The sequence below is a fragment of the Rhea americana genome, unplaced genomic scaffold (assembly GCF_003343005.1).
Source record: "Rhea americana isolate MKP2758 unplaced genomic scaffold, rheAme1 scaffold_3, whole genome shotgun sequence".
NCBI classification, from domain to species: Eukaryota; Metazoa; Chordata; class Aves; order Rheiformes; family Rheidae; genus Rhea; species Rhea americana.
In genome coordinates this window covers 14,438,913-14,456,968 of record NW_028186423.1, presented here as the reverse complement: position 1 = coordinate 14,456,968, position 18,056 = coordinate 14,438,913, and the positions used below count along the sequence as shown (strand labels likewise).

At 34.3% G+C, this 18,056-nt stretch overlaps 1 protein-coding gene across 2 annotated transcripts in view; it reads right to left on the bottom strand.

Annotated features, from left to right (window-relative positions):
• Nucleotides 1–718: 718 nt before the first annotated feature.
• The window catches only part of NDFIP2 (Nedd4 family interacting protein 2), a 47,106-nt gene continuing 29,768 nt past the window's right edge, over nucleotides 719–18,056 (bottom strand). The window contains exons 5-8 of one of the 2 annotated variants that reach the window (XM_085309543.1): nucleotides 11,720–11,844; nucleotides 8,958–9,024; nucleotides 4,748–4,853; nucleotides 719–3,913 (exon numbers count right to left, since the gene is read on the bottom strand). In XM_085309543.1, coding sequence (XP_085165669.1) covers nucleotides 4,750–4,853; nucleotides 8,958–9,024; nucleotides 11,720–11,844 — 296 coding nt within the window. In that variant the 3' untranslated portion in view covers nucleotides 719–3,913; nucleotides 4,748–4,749. The remainder of the gene's footprint in view (nucleotides 3,914–4,747; nucleotides 4,854–8,957; nucleotides 9,025–11,719; nucleotides 11,845–18,056) is intronic. The other variant, XM_085309544.1, reaches the window with a different exon arrangement.

Genomic DNA, 18,056 nt, shown 5'->3' with positions numbered 1-18,056 from the left:
TACAGTCAAGTCCTCTGTGATACCAGGGCGGGGAGGTTTTCTTTTGTTTTTTCCTTTTCTCTCTCTTTTTTTCTCCTCTCCAAGTAAGACACAAAGCAAAGCTGGCCAGGTGTCTAAACCACAGAGCCAGCTGCTCTTAACCAAGCTCACAGGAAATAGCAAGGAAAATATGCAGCATTTGACACATCTGGAATAGATTGCACAGTCTTTGAAAACAGTGTCCCAATTCCCTTCCTCCTGCTGATGAGATTTCAGGCTACCAAACTGCTGCATTAACTATACAGGATTAGATAACATGTACATTTTTAACCCTACATATTCTCTCTGAAGGATTCTTCCAAGTTAGCCCAGGGGAAAAAAATATATATATCTGAATAAAGCATTCTATAAAGTCTTAGTGGAGCAAATGGAAATAAATCAACTGGAAAACTGCCATTTAATTTGGGAACAATTCATACAGTTAGAAAATAGTACCTGCTGATATAAGATATAGAAATATACGAAAAGAATCAATATTGTATGCCTGGCACACTTTCATTAACTCATTAAGAGAAACATCTTTATAGTATGCTCCAGTAAAACACAAGATGAAAAGGAAAAGAAAACAGACTGGTTAGTATCCATTTAGCCAATATTTTTGCAATTCCACATTGAAAACTACACACTGCAGTATTTGTGTTAATGTGAAGTGTAAAAAACCAAAGAGCAGAAATCTTAATTAGCAAAACAAAGCAATGTTTTATTATTTGCTTCTTTTTTATAACGACAATGAATGCAAAAGAACATAGAAAAAGAACAGGTAAGTATAGAGGGAAATTCCAATCAGATATTGAACATAGTACTAAACATTTTTATTCCCTAAAAAAAGCTGAGAAGTGGAGGTGTCCCTTAAGTTAGTCTACAATCGCTTTTAATATCTCTGAAAAGATTAAGAAAATGAATAATGTGACCAGTTTATATATGCACTTTAAACATTATAGATACAAAATTGRATATAGCACTAGCTTAATGACAACATAAAACTCATTTTTAATGTTAGCAATAAAAAAAGCAGAATTCTAATATGAAAAGAAAAAAAAAAATGGAGGAAAGTATCTGCATCTTTTTCTTCCACAAAGGTGCAACCAATAACCAATGTATTTTGCAACTGAGATTCCAGTTGTACAAAGGACTGAGAGATGTATTCTCCTACTCAGGGAGAAGCATAAATTTCACAAACATTTAAGGAAATTCAATGTGCATGAACAGAAAAGAGTACCCCTTCAGAGATGATATTTTTAAGAAAGTAATGGTAAACTTGAATGAGTACAGGGAGAAGTGCAACATAATTTTTCCATTTTGCATTTTAAAAATATGATTTTTCCCCCTTCATCACAGAATCACACACAATCACAGAACGGTTGAGGTTGGAAGGGACCTCTGGAGACCATCTAATCCAACCCCCTCTGCTCAAGCAGGGTCACCTATAGCATCTTGGACAGGATCACGGCCAGATGGGCTTTGAATATCTCCAGAGAAAGAGACTCCACAACCTCTCTGGGCAACCTGTTCCAGTGCTCTGTCACTCTCCAGTAAAGAAGTTTTTCCTTATAGGCAGGTGGAATAGATTATTTCCAAAATTACCTTGGATTTAAACTGTTCTATTCTTATGAAATGACAATGTATTTACTCTAAACACACACTGTCAGATACCTGTATGAACTTTTTTTTTGAGAAGACCTTAAAAGGGGATGTTGTATTTGTACTGAACTCAAGGCTTTTAAATAAAGCTAGTGTTTATAAACCAGGGAATGCATGTGCAATACCCTGTTTTAGGAACAAAGGTGCACCTACAAGGACCCAACTGCATAATCATGGACTAAGGATATACAACTGTCCTTCCCTGCTAACATGAATAAATATTATCTTTTAACAGGATTATGCATATGAATAAGGACATTCAGGCTCAGCCAAAACCAGTTAACAGAAATTCATGTGAGCAAACTTAGGATGAGACAATTCAATGCCTTTACAACCAAAATTCTACCTAACAGTAACTGTATCCTTAACAGCCATATCAACAACAACAAAAAATATAGGTAGCTCATATGAAGATTAAGCATAATTTAGAGAATACGCTGTTACAAAATATACTTTGACTCATTTCCTAAGAAGTAATTTAAACAGTAATTTATGCAGAGTTATTTACAGGGAACTCAAAGTGATATATCAGTTTTAAGCAAACCAGTATATTGGTTTGAATTTGATGAAGTATTGATGAAGTATTGATGAATACAAGCTTGTGATAACAAGGGCAGGTTTTAGTAAACTTAAAAGTTCTACACAATCAGGTGAATCTAAATTAGATAAAAATTTGTGTCTGATTTRGTTAATCTGAATCATTTGATGTATTCTATTTTTACTCCAGATCAATAAGTCAGTGGTACATACATGCGGTAAAAGAAATTATCACTTAAATCTTTCAAATAACAAGCATAGATTAGCCAAGTCTGACTATACTTTAGCTATATTAACAGATAGTTTGTTCTTACTTCAATACTATCCTCAAAGCACATATGCAAATGTGCTGAAAGAAAAGGCAGTAATTATAAATATTTACTCGAATGACCAGAACTGGCACTTGACCATAAACCATCCTGTCATTCATTTCTGAAGCTGTATCTTCACTAATTTGTCTTCTGCTTTTAGTAGTCTTCTATTCTATTAATTTGGAGAGTTAGAGATCATCTGGAAATTTCACACTGGTATAGGAAAGGAATGTCTGTTCGATGCAGTCTGGAGATAAAAAAGAATTGTACTTCAGTTCATCAGTGTGATTAGCTGTAAGCAACACTGCTAATTGAGGTAAGAACTAGAAGCAGTAAAAGAGCAGCTTCCCCTCCCCCTGTATTGGCTATGATGGATGGGCTAGGATGGCAGAAGAAAGTGAACGTTTCAGTATTATTTTCTCAAAGTTACATTCTGAAAGAACACTTGAGGATCTTTTACAATTTTAGAGATAACATTTGTTAYTTATTTAATAAAATTAGTAGTCATTGGGCAGGACTTATCTGTTTGCATAAAAACAAAGTCACTTAAGCTTGGTGGAAACTAATTTGAACTTCTTGTTTACATTTAATACTTAAGACACTTCAACAAATAATATTTAGGCTTCCAGCCCTCTAAAGGGACTCCACAAATCTTGTCAGCCCATGCAGCACAGTGATGAGAAATGCTTTTAGCTAAAGGACCAATTCAGAAGCCTCTGAAGTCAGACTGGACAGCTCATTAACTTCAGTTGATACTGAATAAGGCATTAGCATCTTGCCCTAAAGCAGATTTAACACCAAGAGAAGAAAGAATCGCAGACTACATCATCATACATTCTCATTAATACCTTCAAGCTTCAAATACCAGTTTTCAAATACCAGCTAGTCCCAACAGTTATGTTTAAAGTCATATTTTTATGTTTTATTATACTAAAAGCTACCATTTAGATAAATATATGTTTTCATGCAGTCTCTACTCTACAGATTTTCTTATTCTGAAGAGGTCACTGTATTGCTAAGAAAACAAAAGACACGTTACTGCTGTAAAAAGGAAATGCTGTAATGTAGACAGTTTAGGTTGACTACTAAAAGGCAATATAATTCTGTTATTTAACACTTGAACTTACTTCATAGTTTGGACAAAATGGCACATAGTAAAAACATTACATTATAGTTATGTTCACTTAACAGTTTTATTCCATGATCAAGAACTTTATAGTATAGCGCAAGTATTGAGCTTCCATATTTATCATTAGCCATTTGTTTAAATGTGTACCACTGTATTAAATAAAAGGAGCCATTCTTTCTAGGTAAATACTGTATCATTTTTTTTCAGACTTCCAATAAGGTGTTGCTGGTAACTTCGCATTGATCCTGTGGCCAATCTTGAAAAAAAGAAGTTAAGAAAATTTGCTTTATTACAATAAACATAGCTTCTCGGTTAAGCCAAATATCTCATTTAAGCATTTTATGTAAATTGCAGAGTAATAAAGATGCTATAGTACTTGTTTGTGGATTGAAATTTATCTAGTCATGCAGGTAARTTAAAAAACTTAAATACTAATCGTGTAACTACTTTAAGTTACATAGTGAAGTCCAGCAGATCCACCTCATGGATAAAAAAGAACTTTAAAAGTGGTATGTGCCAGACTGATTAGTCAGCTACSTGATGGTTATATAAAGCACATTGCTGAATACACAACAATCATCCTTGTACATGACTATTTTAAGACAGTCAYGTAAAGAGAGGCAATACATATCTAMATTGTTTGCATGTCGAGACCCACGTTAATCAGATTTAATATGCAGGCAGATCAGTGCTTCCTAACTTGCTGACAAGTTGACTACTAAAGTCAGTTTCCCCACACAAAGGACAGTATCTTGATGGGCAGCAAATACTGTTTCTTGCTTAGGAAGAACAGATTTTATTTTTATTTTCATTTGTGAACTTTAGTTTCAGGGAGGAAACAATGGAGTAACAATGGGGGTAACAATGAGGAAATAGGTTTACTTTCAACTGCATGATTTCAAGATATTCTAGTTGTTTCCAAACATATATAGAACATATGCAACATTCATGGCAGAGATCTTTGGAAACTATGCAATAATAAGAAATTCTTTGTTCATGACTGAAATCTGAATTTTTTTGATATTTAATTCTGCTTCTCAAGAGTTTTCCTGGGAGAGATAAGATTATCTCACCACTAAAAACTGCTTACCTTTAGTACAAGAAAAAAAATCTTGTCCTGTGAGCAGCTGCCATACTTTCAGACATATTTCTGACTTTAAGATAATTGACAAATCCTCGAAAGAACAGGAGGAGTCCTGAAAATGTCAGAAATGCACAAAATGAAGYGCACCAATACGTCAAAGTACACAATAACCTAATTTATCAAAATAATTTTTAAAAGMTTGATTATATTAAAAAACAGTCAGCAAGGCCTGTATGCATTATTCACAAACAAATTCAATAGGCAAGTGTTCTGCTTTTAGCTTACAGGTATGATAAATATATTCTTATGAAAGGCTTTTCAGAAATTTTACTCATTCTGGGTTCAATTATCACCCACTAAAAGCATTACATGAAAGATGTTTAAAAAAGAATAAATGCTCTAAAAAAAAAATGTATACTATTTTCAAGTAGAATTTTTTAGAAGTTACGACTATGTTAGAGGACTGCCTAAACCCCAGGTGTACTTCAGAAATGTTTAAGATTATGAATGTATCGCTAATCAAAGAAAAAAAAAGAAAGAAAGAAACAAGACAGTACAGAGCRTTCCAGCACCAAACTAGTAACAAGTTATAGTAACTGACGGCTTGAGATTTAGCCATCCAGTAAAACACACTTGTCCTGGAGGGAAAATCATTAGCTGATTCAAAGAATACTCAACATCAGTTATGACTACATTTATTATGCTCACCTCCACATTTAAGTATCTAAATTTAGCTATGTCTGAAAAAATATTTCAGCTCTAACAATTTACTGAACTACTATAAGAACAAGAGATACAGAATTGCCACATGGAAGTTACAGTTGTAACAAAGGAAATCACTCATATATATTGTTAAGGTCATTCTACCCATTGAGAGGTTCACAGGACATTTGAACACACACACCAAGGAGTGGGGGGCACTCCACACACCCTACGATGTTGCATAGTGGAGACAGCTCTTAGATCTACTCTTCTTTTGCTGAGTAAAATTCAGCATGTTAATCTGCCCAGTTGGGTGTCTAAATCTGAATTTCACATATGGGGAAACAGAAGTCCAGAGGGACATTCTTTTCACCCTAGAACAGGTAAGGTGCACTGCCCTAAGCAGGCCCTCTCCCCCTACAGGTTAGTGAGGGCCTACTGCCAGTGTCTCAGGCACAGAAAACTAACACATCTTCAGGGCAGGGCAGAAAAATACACATTAGTTTCTCCCAAATTAGAAATGTTATGCTATGCATCTGATAACTCATTTTTAATTTTGACATGCATCAGGAAAACATAGTAGTTCTAAAGTATTATTAAATGTGCAAAAAAAGAGAAAGAACACAGTGGCTAACATTTAAAAATTTTAATCATTCAAGATTTATTTAGATGTTGGCATTAAATTCTTGTACTTTCTAACAGCATATCTGTACAGTGCTTGCTCTTGCAGAAAAGAATACACCAGCTAAGATTAATCCTCAGTTTGATCCATACCGGGAAAGCCCACATTTAAGTTAAATATACATCTTTAGGATAAGCTTTGCTTCTCAGAAAATGGAGTTAACCATACTTGAATCTGAGCTGAGTGACTCAATACTAGGCGCATCACTACACAGAAATTAGATTCATCTGTATTTAAGGACAAGGTAGGTACCTTGAAGACAGATATATGTTTGCATGTAACTGATCCTTGAAAATTTTCCAAATGAAAATCTAAACTAAAGCTTAACAAGTTCAACAAATTTCAGTTTTCYTCATTTTCTCTTACATCCTGATAAGCTCTTTACTCTTACATATATACTTTGCTATTTGATGCACCTTCTGTTGTCCTCACCAAGACCTTGTTCCCTGCTCCTGCCCCATGCTAATTTCTTATTGAAATGTTTTTATCTTTTTTCTTTCTTTCTTTCTTCTTTAAACCTCTTTAGGACACAAAAAAGCCAGAGAATGAATGAATCACTAATGGCTGCATCTTTGACCTAAGCCAATACATTTTTGCACTTAATGCAAAATCTGCATAGAGGAAAAAGTAGTAAGATCTGAATTAGAAGTCTACAACAAAAGCTGCTAGCCAGATATTACCAGAGATTGCCCCAGGTTCAGCTGAAAAAGTAGCTGAAACAGCAAAAGGTGAGTAGGCAGCTTTCAAAATGCCTGAAAGCATATTTGTTGCATTACACACATTGGAAAGCCAATCCAAGTTCAATCCATATTTTACATTTCTCCTTTGGGGGTAAGGAGCTATTCATTGTGTTCCCCAAAAAGAAACACTGCCTAACGTTTAAATTTAAAAATTAGAATTGTCTTTTTCTTCATTTTTTACTGTACATAATAGCTCTTTATAAGTAGATCATTTTACTTTTCCATAGAGTGTGAGCACATTTTCCAGGCTCCAAAAGAAAAGAAGGGAGCAGAAACAGGTGAACACTACAAGAGAGACAGGATGACAACATATGGGTTAAGTATGTCAACGGACTATTCAAAACACAAAGAATCAAATTTGGTTTRTTAATTTTTAAAGAAACAGAACACACTAAATAGTATATCCTGTAATTTGAAAGTTGTCTGAAACACTGAGATAAAGATCTCAATTTGGCAGGTTTAGCAGAACCCTCATGACTTGATAATGCTCCTTCTTTCATGTCCTACTAAGTAGTTCTATTGGGGTAAATTCTTCTGCATCATTCTAGTAATCTCAGTGTATTCATTTCATTAGTTTAAAATTGTCAATGGCATATTTCGATCACTATTTCACAAGACAAGGGAATGTCACTTGCTGGATATATATTGCATMTCTCATGATGCCTTTCATTCCAAGGTATATTATAAACTTAGTGAGTTGACAGAAAAGAAAGAAGATCTTCAAATAKGCAAGGCTGAAAATAAGGCTTTCCTAAATAAGCAGTTTAACTTCTGAATGAGCCAAGTGCCCCAGAAGGCTAGTATAAAGAGGAACTACAAATGCACAGCTCTGACAGATAGGTTGAAGGAAGATGTTGGGGRAAGAATTAAATACTTGTATAAAAGTGAGTGTTAAACCCCACTTTCAGGTACCATAACATCCTTGCTTTAATTAAAAAGTTTATCTGGAGATGGTTGTATGTGCGAAGAGTCATTTCACTTGCTCCTCGAATGCAGTCACCTCAAATAGAGTATGAAAGCATTCAAAGGGAGTGGTTCTGTGAAGTATTAAAAATTTGCAGTTTCTGTATACTTCAAGCAACAAAGTACACAACAGTCGAGTAAGGTGAGTATTAAAGTCTCGGACAAATGCCCTCAAGCATTATTAAAAGGAGGATGAAGAAATATTCAGATAACTTTGCTATTTATCCCACAAGTAATGCCAGAAATCTTATACAATCACAAACAAAATCTCAGCTTTTATAATTTACTCAACATTCATCCTTTGCTCTCAGCCATTAGCTCAATTGACTAAAAGGAAAGACTGCCACCTACTGAATCATCAGCAGGTTACTAAATTTCTAGGGACAGAAAATAAAATGGATAGTAGCATTCATCACCCCAGTAAAAGCAAGCTTTTCAGATTTTATATTCAAATTATAAAATCCACATTAGGAAAAAGGTATTATAATTAAAAAAATGACAGAAGAACAGAACTAAAAGTGCATAAGACTTTGAGCCTAGGCAGACAGACTTTTAAAAAGAGAATTGACATCATGGAAGCACTGTGATCAGAGAGCATGAAGCCATTCTCTTGTCTGACTGAGTAACTACTAATGTAGTATGCATTTCATAGGACTAGGAAAGGACATTTCATGACCTGAGTACAGGGCAACAAACTCCACTTTCTTTGGATCAGTCACATTTCTTAAAATGTAAAATTTGACTTATAAGTTTACACATATGAACATTAGTTATCACTCATTTCTACTATTTTTCCACAAAAAAGCCTGGAGGTGTACAGTTTCTTAGAACAGTTGTTATACAGTTTGTGTAAAAAATACAAATTACAAGTCTCAAATACATACGTAATCATATGTGCAGAAAAAAAATTCTTGAGTTGGAAGTTAATTAAACAGCCTGCAGTTCACACAACATGATAGTAACCAATAAGCTGGTGAACACCAAGGAAATAAAAAGAAACATACAAAACTACCAATAGTTAAAGAAAAACATACAGCTAAATTGTTGCAGAACTATTTACAAGTGACAGGCACAATTCGTCTTTAAGTACTTCCACATAAAAACATAAATATTTTCAATTGCCACTTACCAAGTACAAGAAATATCCACCAAAGCCAGTACTGTCCATTGAAATATCCAGTAAAGTAATCTGAGAACTGAAATACATTCATAAGGCTTAACTTCAGTAAGATAGGTGACTAAGACATATTTAATGCCTATTTAAACATAGAAAGGATAGAGGAAAAAGCACATTTGAATAAAAATAACAGATTATGGTAAAATATAAAACTGGTATTTGTACAGCAATAGACTACACCTGATACTGGAACTGTTATTTGTATTCTTCAGCAAAGTTATTTCAAATCCTCTAAAAACCACTTAGTATTACTTGCTGGAATCATCTGACACTTTATTACAATGAATCACTGTTGTCGATTTTTTCCCAATGCCTACCATCCCAACACATTAGAGCAGCCTGCTGCTTCAGATATTAACACCAGAAGCCACATTAGTTTAATCTTATCAGACGGGGATGTTCTGCTGACCCCTCAAAAGAAGAGCTTCTGACCTTCTGTATACCCCCTACTGTTAATCGCTGCCAAGAATACCAGCCCCATAAAGACCCCCAACTCATTAAAGTCTTTTCATTTCCAAACCAGTATTCAGTTCCCAGCAGTGAGCTGAACACAGCTAAATGAACCTTGAAGTGGCATTTCAACTGTTCCTGTTAGTGACCAGGGTAGACAGTTTTGTCCTCTCTGTGATGTGGGAGGCAGCTGGAGGGCAGGGCATGATGGTATTGGAGACAGGTATCTTTGCCTTTACCAGACTCCAGACTGCATGCTCCACTGATAAAAAGGCTAATCAAATGTCTCCAAAGTTCACATTGGAAATAGGAATAGAAAGATGTGTGAAAAGTTAACAGAAGGAATAAAACACCCTGTTTAGTAGCAGCTACGCTTCCCATTCTGCTTTCATGTATAATGCATCCTGCCACAGTACTTGCCCATTTGTCATTTCTAGCACATTTCAGTAGTGTCAACCCAGAGACTGTGTAATTCAGACACTGCTTACTCTAAAAAGAGGATATTGGGCCACACCTTCAACCAGATAAGCGTCAGTGTCATTTAATAAATTTTACATGAAAATAGAGCATAATTCATCCTTTTTTTTCCCCCTCAAGTAACTGTGTATGGAGACCCACAGATATTTTCTCTATTATAGAGTCAGATCACGTGCTTTCTTTAAAGGCCTAATCCTKTACTCACATTCATTTCTATAAACAATTCAATGAAATAAAATAAATAAAAAAACCAGAATTGCTAAATCAATTTAAAATAATTAGTACTTATATTGCCCCCACATAAATACTAATATTTCCACTATCCAGCAGAGAAAGCATTTTGTATTTTCATAGTTCATTAAAATAACAGATATTTGATTCACAGCACTACTAAAATCCTATCTCACGTTATAGTCAGTAWTTTAAGTTCTTTAAACATACCTACCAATCCATTTTCTTTCAAATTTATAATTCCATTTAATTGGGAAGGTTTATTAAATCAGCAGTCAATCACTGGCTTGTATGTACTACTCTCACACTTTCTGTATGCAAAAGAAATCATTGTTGCAGAATTTCCCCAAATTTTACTTTTATCAACTTTTACTAGAAGGGGGAAAAAAAGCACCAATAGAGAGAGAGAGAATACACATGAACCAGGATTGTTTAGACACTATTGTATTTCATACCACTGACCCTAAGTGAAAAAGGGCAATACAAGCCTTCTGAAGCTCGAAGCAAAGGAACAGAATTTCATCCGCATACACACTGCATCACCAACAAGACAACATTGTCAGTATGCACCCAATGAACTTTGGGGGTTAATTTCTCTTTGCAAAGGGGGACAACACAGGGAGATGGTAATCACTACAGAAAAAGCAGTCCTGAGGTCTTGAACTGGCCAGCTCAAGTATTTTAAATCGGCAATATATTAATATATTAGAATTTAAATATCAACTACAACACAGTAATTCTTCAAGGAAGTTTAATATATACTAATTTGGGGGTTTATTATAAGAAAAGAACATATTCCCATCTGCTTGACAATAATAAAACTGTCACAATGATTAAGTTCTGCCTTCTCCTTAGTATGCCTTAAGAAAAGTTGAAAATAACCCCAATGGATATACAATTGAAAAATTCAGGTCTTCTCCCCCATTAAAACAAATTCTACCCCAACCCCTGAACTCCAGATAAATGCATCAGAATCACCTCTGGTCCAGAAGAATTCCATGCACCCTAAGGAACCAAAAAACCCACTCTCAGCCAGGATGCAGGGCATGTCCAGGAAGGACCAATCTCTTCTCTAAAAATCTCTGTTTGATTTTGACATGATTTAGTATATATGTATCTTATAAGGAGAAAATACCAAATTCTTCAAGGGAGAATAGTTTAGCAATACACTTCTGAAATATTCTTCTGATAGGTAGAGCCTAGATGTTCATACAGGACAGTATTTCTGAACAGTACCAAAACTGTCTTGGTACTTTCTCCATTTTTTCCTGTATGCTTGTTCAAAGAATGGGTCACTCTACATTCCTAATTTCACYAGAATGTGAAATGATAAATCAGATAAAAATACTCTTAAGTTTCATTAGTAAGTAATATAGAAAATTCTCTGATGAAATGGAAAGTCAGAGCCAATTCTGGGCACATTTAAGTTTTTTAATATACAGAATTTTAAAATATTTTGTGTTTTTATAATTCCATTATTATCTACTTTTAAATAAATCTTTATGCTCTCAGTCTATAGACAAAGAAGCACATACAGCATAAATCAAGAAACATACCCGTACAATGAGAATCCATTTGATCAGTGAGAGACCAAATCCACAGATTGCACCATACCTTCCAGCTATRGTATTTGTTATACAGAAGGATAAACAAAATCCAATCCAGTTGAAAATAAATGCCACTATAAAATAAAAGAAACAGTTTCTGTTAATTCGCATAGATAAGCGAACACTTGACATTAGTTTCACTTATAAACTAATAAGGATATCCTTACACAGTCAGAAGTTCCCTTCTAATAATTCAAGCTTTCAGAAATTTAGCTTGAATCCAGACATTTCCAATGGTGTATTCACTTAAAAATAAAGCAAACAGTAAATAGGTTGGAGTCTACTGCTTTACATGAGAACATTCCACAAATAAAGCATTACATTGCTACTGAAACCAACTAGGTAAAATTAGATAAGAATGGTTATACAAGCAAAGGACTACAACACATAGGATCTGGCTTAAAACGAGCAAAAAAAAAAAAAAAAAAAAAAAAAAAAAAAAAAAAAAAAAAAAAAAAAAAAAAAAAAAAAAAAAAAAAAAAAACCAACCTTGCTACTTTTTTATAGCCAAGAATATAATTATTATGCATACATATGCTCATATATCAAGGTTGCATATTCGGCTTTACCCAACTTGGATAGAACAGAATGAAAGTATCTGATCTTGTTCTGTAAGCATATTATAGAAATGACGATAAGAAGTTGAGAAGCTAACRTTTCATTGGTTACTGTCTTCTCTTTTTACAAGATCTATATCCAAACACCCGATATCAGAAATCTTAGACACTTTACACAAAAGCATAAGAAATCAAACAAAGGACATTGTGTCTAACTACTTCTGCTACTTCATTAATGATCTTACACAACTCAGTTTTACAACTTAAATTTTCACATCTGCACACGAAGTTGGCAAACATCATCATCATCTGCATGACTGCAGTTTGAGTAGATTAGGTCGAAGCATGGGAATCCTGATTAGGTGATGTTCCAGTCAGAGTAAGTGAGGGCAACTTAGAAAATTGGTATAAGTTAAGTGAGTAGAGGGAGGAGAGACAGCTATTCTATTAACAAGAATATTTAATCTGGACATTCAGATATCTTTCCAAAATAGGAAAAAAAGTGATTTATATTCAAGAAAAATTAGATAAGTAGTTAAAAAAAATATATAAAATAAGCTCTTTAAACTCACCCTACTGTTGGTTTTTATAAATTTCAGTAGCTAGTTCTTTAATGCCTCTCTGCTCCTGTCTCAGCACAGCAATCTACCCCTCTTCATTTATCCCTGCTACTCAAACAACTGTGACTTTGATAATGGCTCCAATGTTTGGTAGACTTAAAAYGGTGAGAAGACAGACATGTTTCTAATGGACTATGCATACTAGAGGAATTTCTAGGATATTTAAAATTTTAAAATTATATCAAAAAAGGGATTTGTATACCACCTGAACTCAGTTGTGTATTATACAATTATAAATTCCTCTTTCCCCTCCTATACCATAAGGTACAGGGAGGGAGGAAAATGAGTTTTTATACTCAAATTTGAACACAATGGCAGTTTTACCCTCCTTTCCATTTTCTTTAAAGGAATACTCAAAATAAATCCAAAGTGACTGGAAGAATATTAGGTGGATATTTAATACTTATTTATTTGCCCAACTCCTGAAAGGCAACAGTATGTTCTAATATTGTTCACAACAGCTTTCTTCTCTTAAATCARTGGGCTTGTCCATCAAGTTGTAAGCAGACAATGAAAGCAAGAAAGAAAAAGCATAAACTGCAAAGTTGTAAACTGCAAGTTCACAAATCTCAAATAAAATGAGCTATAAACAGAAGAAAAATCTCACTACTTAAGTTTTCACTTGTATCTATCCACTATAAAAATTCTGCTATGGGTATCTGATCTAAGTTCAGCAATGTGGAACTTTTCACTTCCATCCAAATCTAATCATCATCCTAGGAAGCCTCTCCAACATTTGCCTTATGTCACGTGAACTTAATATGGTCAACATCAAACTCTTCATCTTTTCATTCTTTCACACTGCTTGGTCACAAAATTCTTTCCTTTCCATCATAAATATATCTCCAGCTCCTAGACGGACTGCATCAAATGAGACTTTTATCTATATCCTAATTGTTTTTTTTCCTCTAAAGACTAACCTTATCTAACTCTCTCTTTTTTCTATCACGATTTCCTGTCCAGGAATATGTGGTCAGTCAGGCAAGTTCCCTGAGCTTTGCGGCCCACACTGCATCTGGTAAGAATAACCAAAAATAATTTGTGCAATTCCTGTCTATCCCAAGCCGTGAGACATCACAGCAGTAAAAGGTGTCCATAATTTTCATCCTTTTATTGCTTTATGGAATCCATAGCATAAGTTTCTTCCCAAAGCTGAAAGAAAAAAAGGGGAATGAGAGGGCCAGGGGAGAAACTAGTAAAATGAAATATATATACACGAAATATATATCTACTACACAGAGATGACTTAGTCTTTGTGTGAGTTTCCTGCAGCTACCAATGCAGCCCTTTACTTTTTGTCTGCATCCACCCAAAATTTAAATGATGCTCTTCAGCTATTAAGGAGACTACCTTTTCCTTCAAACCACTTAGACTTCCTGATCTGACACTAATACAGGTTATCATAAAGATGACAGTCATTCCCAAACATGAGATAAAGTCTGACAAGCTGGTGTAACCACATCTTTGTTTTAAATTAAAARATATTCTTTACTTCTATTTACTCATCCTCTTTACACACACACAAGAAAGAGAGAGAGAAAATACACATGCATAAGTGTATATTAATGTAATTTACATAAAAAGAATGCAGCCATTAGGGTTGCTTCCTAACCACAACAGAACTCATAACAAACCTGGAGGAAGAAGTTGCTTGGTGATGGGGGTAGGAGGGAATAGACTTTTTATTTAAAAACCCTCTTGATATCTAATGTAGTGGTCACAATAATTCTGTTGGACTTGTATTTCTCTTTATAGTTGCAATAAAATAATCCCAGCTGAAACACAAAAACATAGAATATTTCAAACGTTCCAAGTCTAATATGCTTATAATCTGTCCATGGAAATAAGGCTACTCATGAGCTATTTCCACATCCCAAACTCTTCTGATGGGCAGTAGTGAGCATAGGCCTTTTTTTTTTTTTGATATCAGAAATCAAAGTTTGAAATAAAAAAAAATCTTTTAGCTATCTGTAATTCTAAAACAGTTGGAGTAAAATTATTTAACTGGCAAACGAGCTTGCATTTGTTGCCGTTCTTCATCCTCTAACTACAGGGAAAGGCAAAGATTACATACRAAGCTGTATTTTGTCATTACTAGTTTACTAACACTTGTTAATGTTGCTTCTTTTAAAAAAAAAGCAAAATTCCTAACAGAGAACAAACCTGTGCTTGCTTTTTGCCAATGCTCATTAAGTTGCAAAGAATCTTTTTACTATGTTCCTACAATTTGCAGTAAACAAAGGAAAACCAAGTTTATTACTATGTTAAACTGCTTTATACAAGTAGGTTTTTTAATGGATTGAAATACATGACAAGATGTAACAATAATTACAAGCACACTAGAATTAATCTACTTTTTTCCCCACAATGGTTATTCTGTTTCACTTGCTGATTTTTTGACTTAAGTTTTCTACAGCTACACCTTAATCACTTGTCTTAAGTTTGTAAGCAGTACCATGAAAACCTGCCAATAAAACTGGTTTGAAGATCTGTGCTGGTTTCAAGTTTTAGCCACAGCTCAAGCCTGTACAAAGGTTCTAATAGTAACTATATAAACAAAATCCAACTATGACCACTTCTTTGTCCCATGRTATTTTTTTCTTATTTTTAATACCAAGAAAACAGAGTTTCACACCTGGCATAAGCATACTGTAATAAAAAGTCTTCAATTCTTAAAGCATTACTAGAAATCATTTTCCCTACTGCTGTGCAGAACTTATTTCATTCTTGAACTGGGAAACAATTTTCCTCCTTTCTGAAGGCTTCACTTTAAGTCTGCTGATGATCAATAGGGTGCTATGAACTTCAATAGACAAAAAATGTATTTAGAATCTGATCAAAACTTATCCCAGCAGTAAAATTAATATAAAAATACCCARGATTCAAGTGCCTGATATTTAGTTTCAAACCTCTGTGGCATATTGCATTATCTTCTAAATGGAGTCTTAAAAGTAAACTAGCAGAAAGATTTAAAAAGAATCCCCTTCATATGCATGTTTGGAGTAGAAATTGCATGCATGAACATGCATCCATATATGAATAGGAGAAAAAAAGAGAGAACTAGAAAAATACAAAACAGTGATCTCTAAAGGAGATAACTGTTTACTTAAACTTTTTCATCAAAAATATCCACCTTATAGATCTGGTATTTTCACCAGAAAAAGTGTGTTTTGAGTCTCAAAAGAAACTCAATCTATTTGCTTTCAATCACAGCAAGCACAATTTATCTTTTCTGAAAGGAAGAAAATATCACAGGAAACAGCATGCTTCTTTCCAAAATCATATGGGATTAACAGCATATTAAAAACCTGGATACAAAATGCTGCAATTTCCTTCACCTACCCTGTTTCCACCAGCCTTTGAATACTAACTTTCTGCATGTCTCTGACTATTCTCAAATTGAATGAAAAATTTCAGTAGCTAGGATTTTTCTTCCCCTTAAAATACCTTCAAATAGTTTAATAAAAAGCTTCAAGAAGTTTAATAAGGCTATGGAGATATGGCAAGACCTAATTAAGGGGGGGGAACACCTGAGTCAGAGAATACAGGGCTGAAAGGGGTCCAGAGTTATATTTATTTCATTTCACTGTTTGAAAACAGGATTAGCTATACCTATGCTATTCCTAAGAATGTGTAATTTGTTTTTCTACTCAGTGATGAATGTTCCAAAACTTCCCTATGCATTTTACTTCTAGTGCTTCATTACCCTTGCTGAGAAYTTCTTTTTTCTTAAAGCCCAACTGGAAGTTTTCTTGTTCCAATTATTTTTCATTACATCCAAAATGCATGGAGAAATTAAATTTCTCTGCAAAAAGAAGCTAGGTGACTGTGTACGAAGGTCAGCCAGGCACCCCCGCTAATCAGGGGGAAACAGGCATTCCCAAAATGGTTGCTTTATCTCCTCCCAACAGCAGCAGTTTTAGTCAAATGACTTCCTCTCAGCTCCTCTTGCATGACTAAGGGAAACCTGTTTAACAATCATACTGCAGACATCTAGAAGTCAGGTTTTTAAATCCACAGGAAATTTAGAGCATGCTTAAGTAGTATTCTTCAGGAAGCACACAATAGGAGGCTGTGCTCACCCCGAGCTTGCACTAAAACTCAGCCTCTCAACTTCAGGTAGATACCTTGATATTTATTAAAACTTCAGGTAGATTCCCTAGTTTGTACATATTTTATAGACTGAAGTGTCCACTAGTTTTGAAAATGGTGCGAACATTAGCTTGCAAGTTTTGCTGTGGATATTATCTGTTCCAATATAGCATCTGGAACAGAATGTGCATTAATGTTTCTCCACACTATGAATTTTATTGGTGGGAACTGCAGTTACAGCGTTTAAATCGCCAAGATATCAATTCAAAAAGAATAAATGAGATCTCCAGATGAGAACTTAAACTACACCTGTCTGATCAAAAAGTATTCTCCCTTCTTTTCTCCTTACTCTGAAGTGATGATTAACTCTTTGAGAGATTCCAGTTAATATTCAAATTTTCTAGAGTATAGGGAGAATCTCTGCACTCCTTGTGGGGTCCAGAGGTGAAAAGGCTGATTTATATTCTAATGCATTCACTATATAGGAGAGAAAAATCATATAAGCCTTTTACCACTGTCCCAAAATACCTCCTTTCCAATTCTGTTATGAGCAGACTAAGCACAAAAAACCCAAACAAACCACATCCATTTGGGCATAAGTTACTATATCATTAAAACTGTATGCAAAATGGAAAAAAACAGCTAAAGATTTCCTCCTGTTCTGTTTTGTATACAAAAAGTGACTCCTTCTGAGAAAGTTATCTACTAAGTGCTTCCTACTACATTCTGAAAAGTTTTTACTACGCTATATATGGCATATCCAACTAAAATACATAATACACAAATTATATTAAGTRGTCTGATAAGAGTAATTCGCTGCCTTTGATCAAATATATTCATTTAAATTAGAAATAGACAAACACCAAATTATTCACACGCCAACACAGCCAAAGATTTCAAAAGTGAAACTACTTTCTGAAAGTATGGTTTTAGTACATGCTGGAGATAAATTAGATATGTTACGTATATTTAACTTGTTTCCAGATTTTTCCACCATTTCCAAATCAAACACCAAAG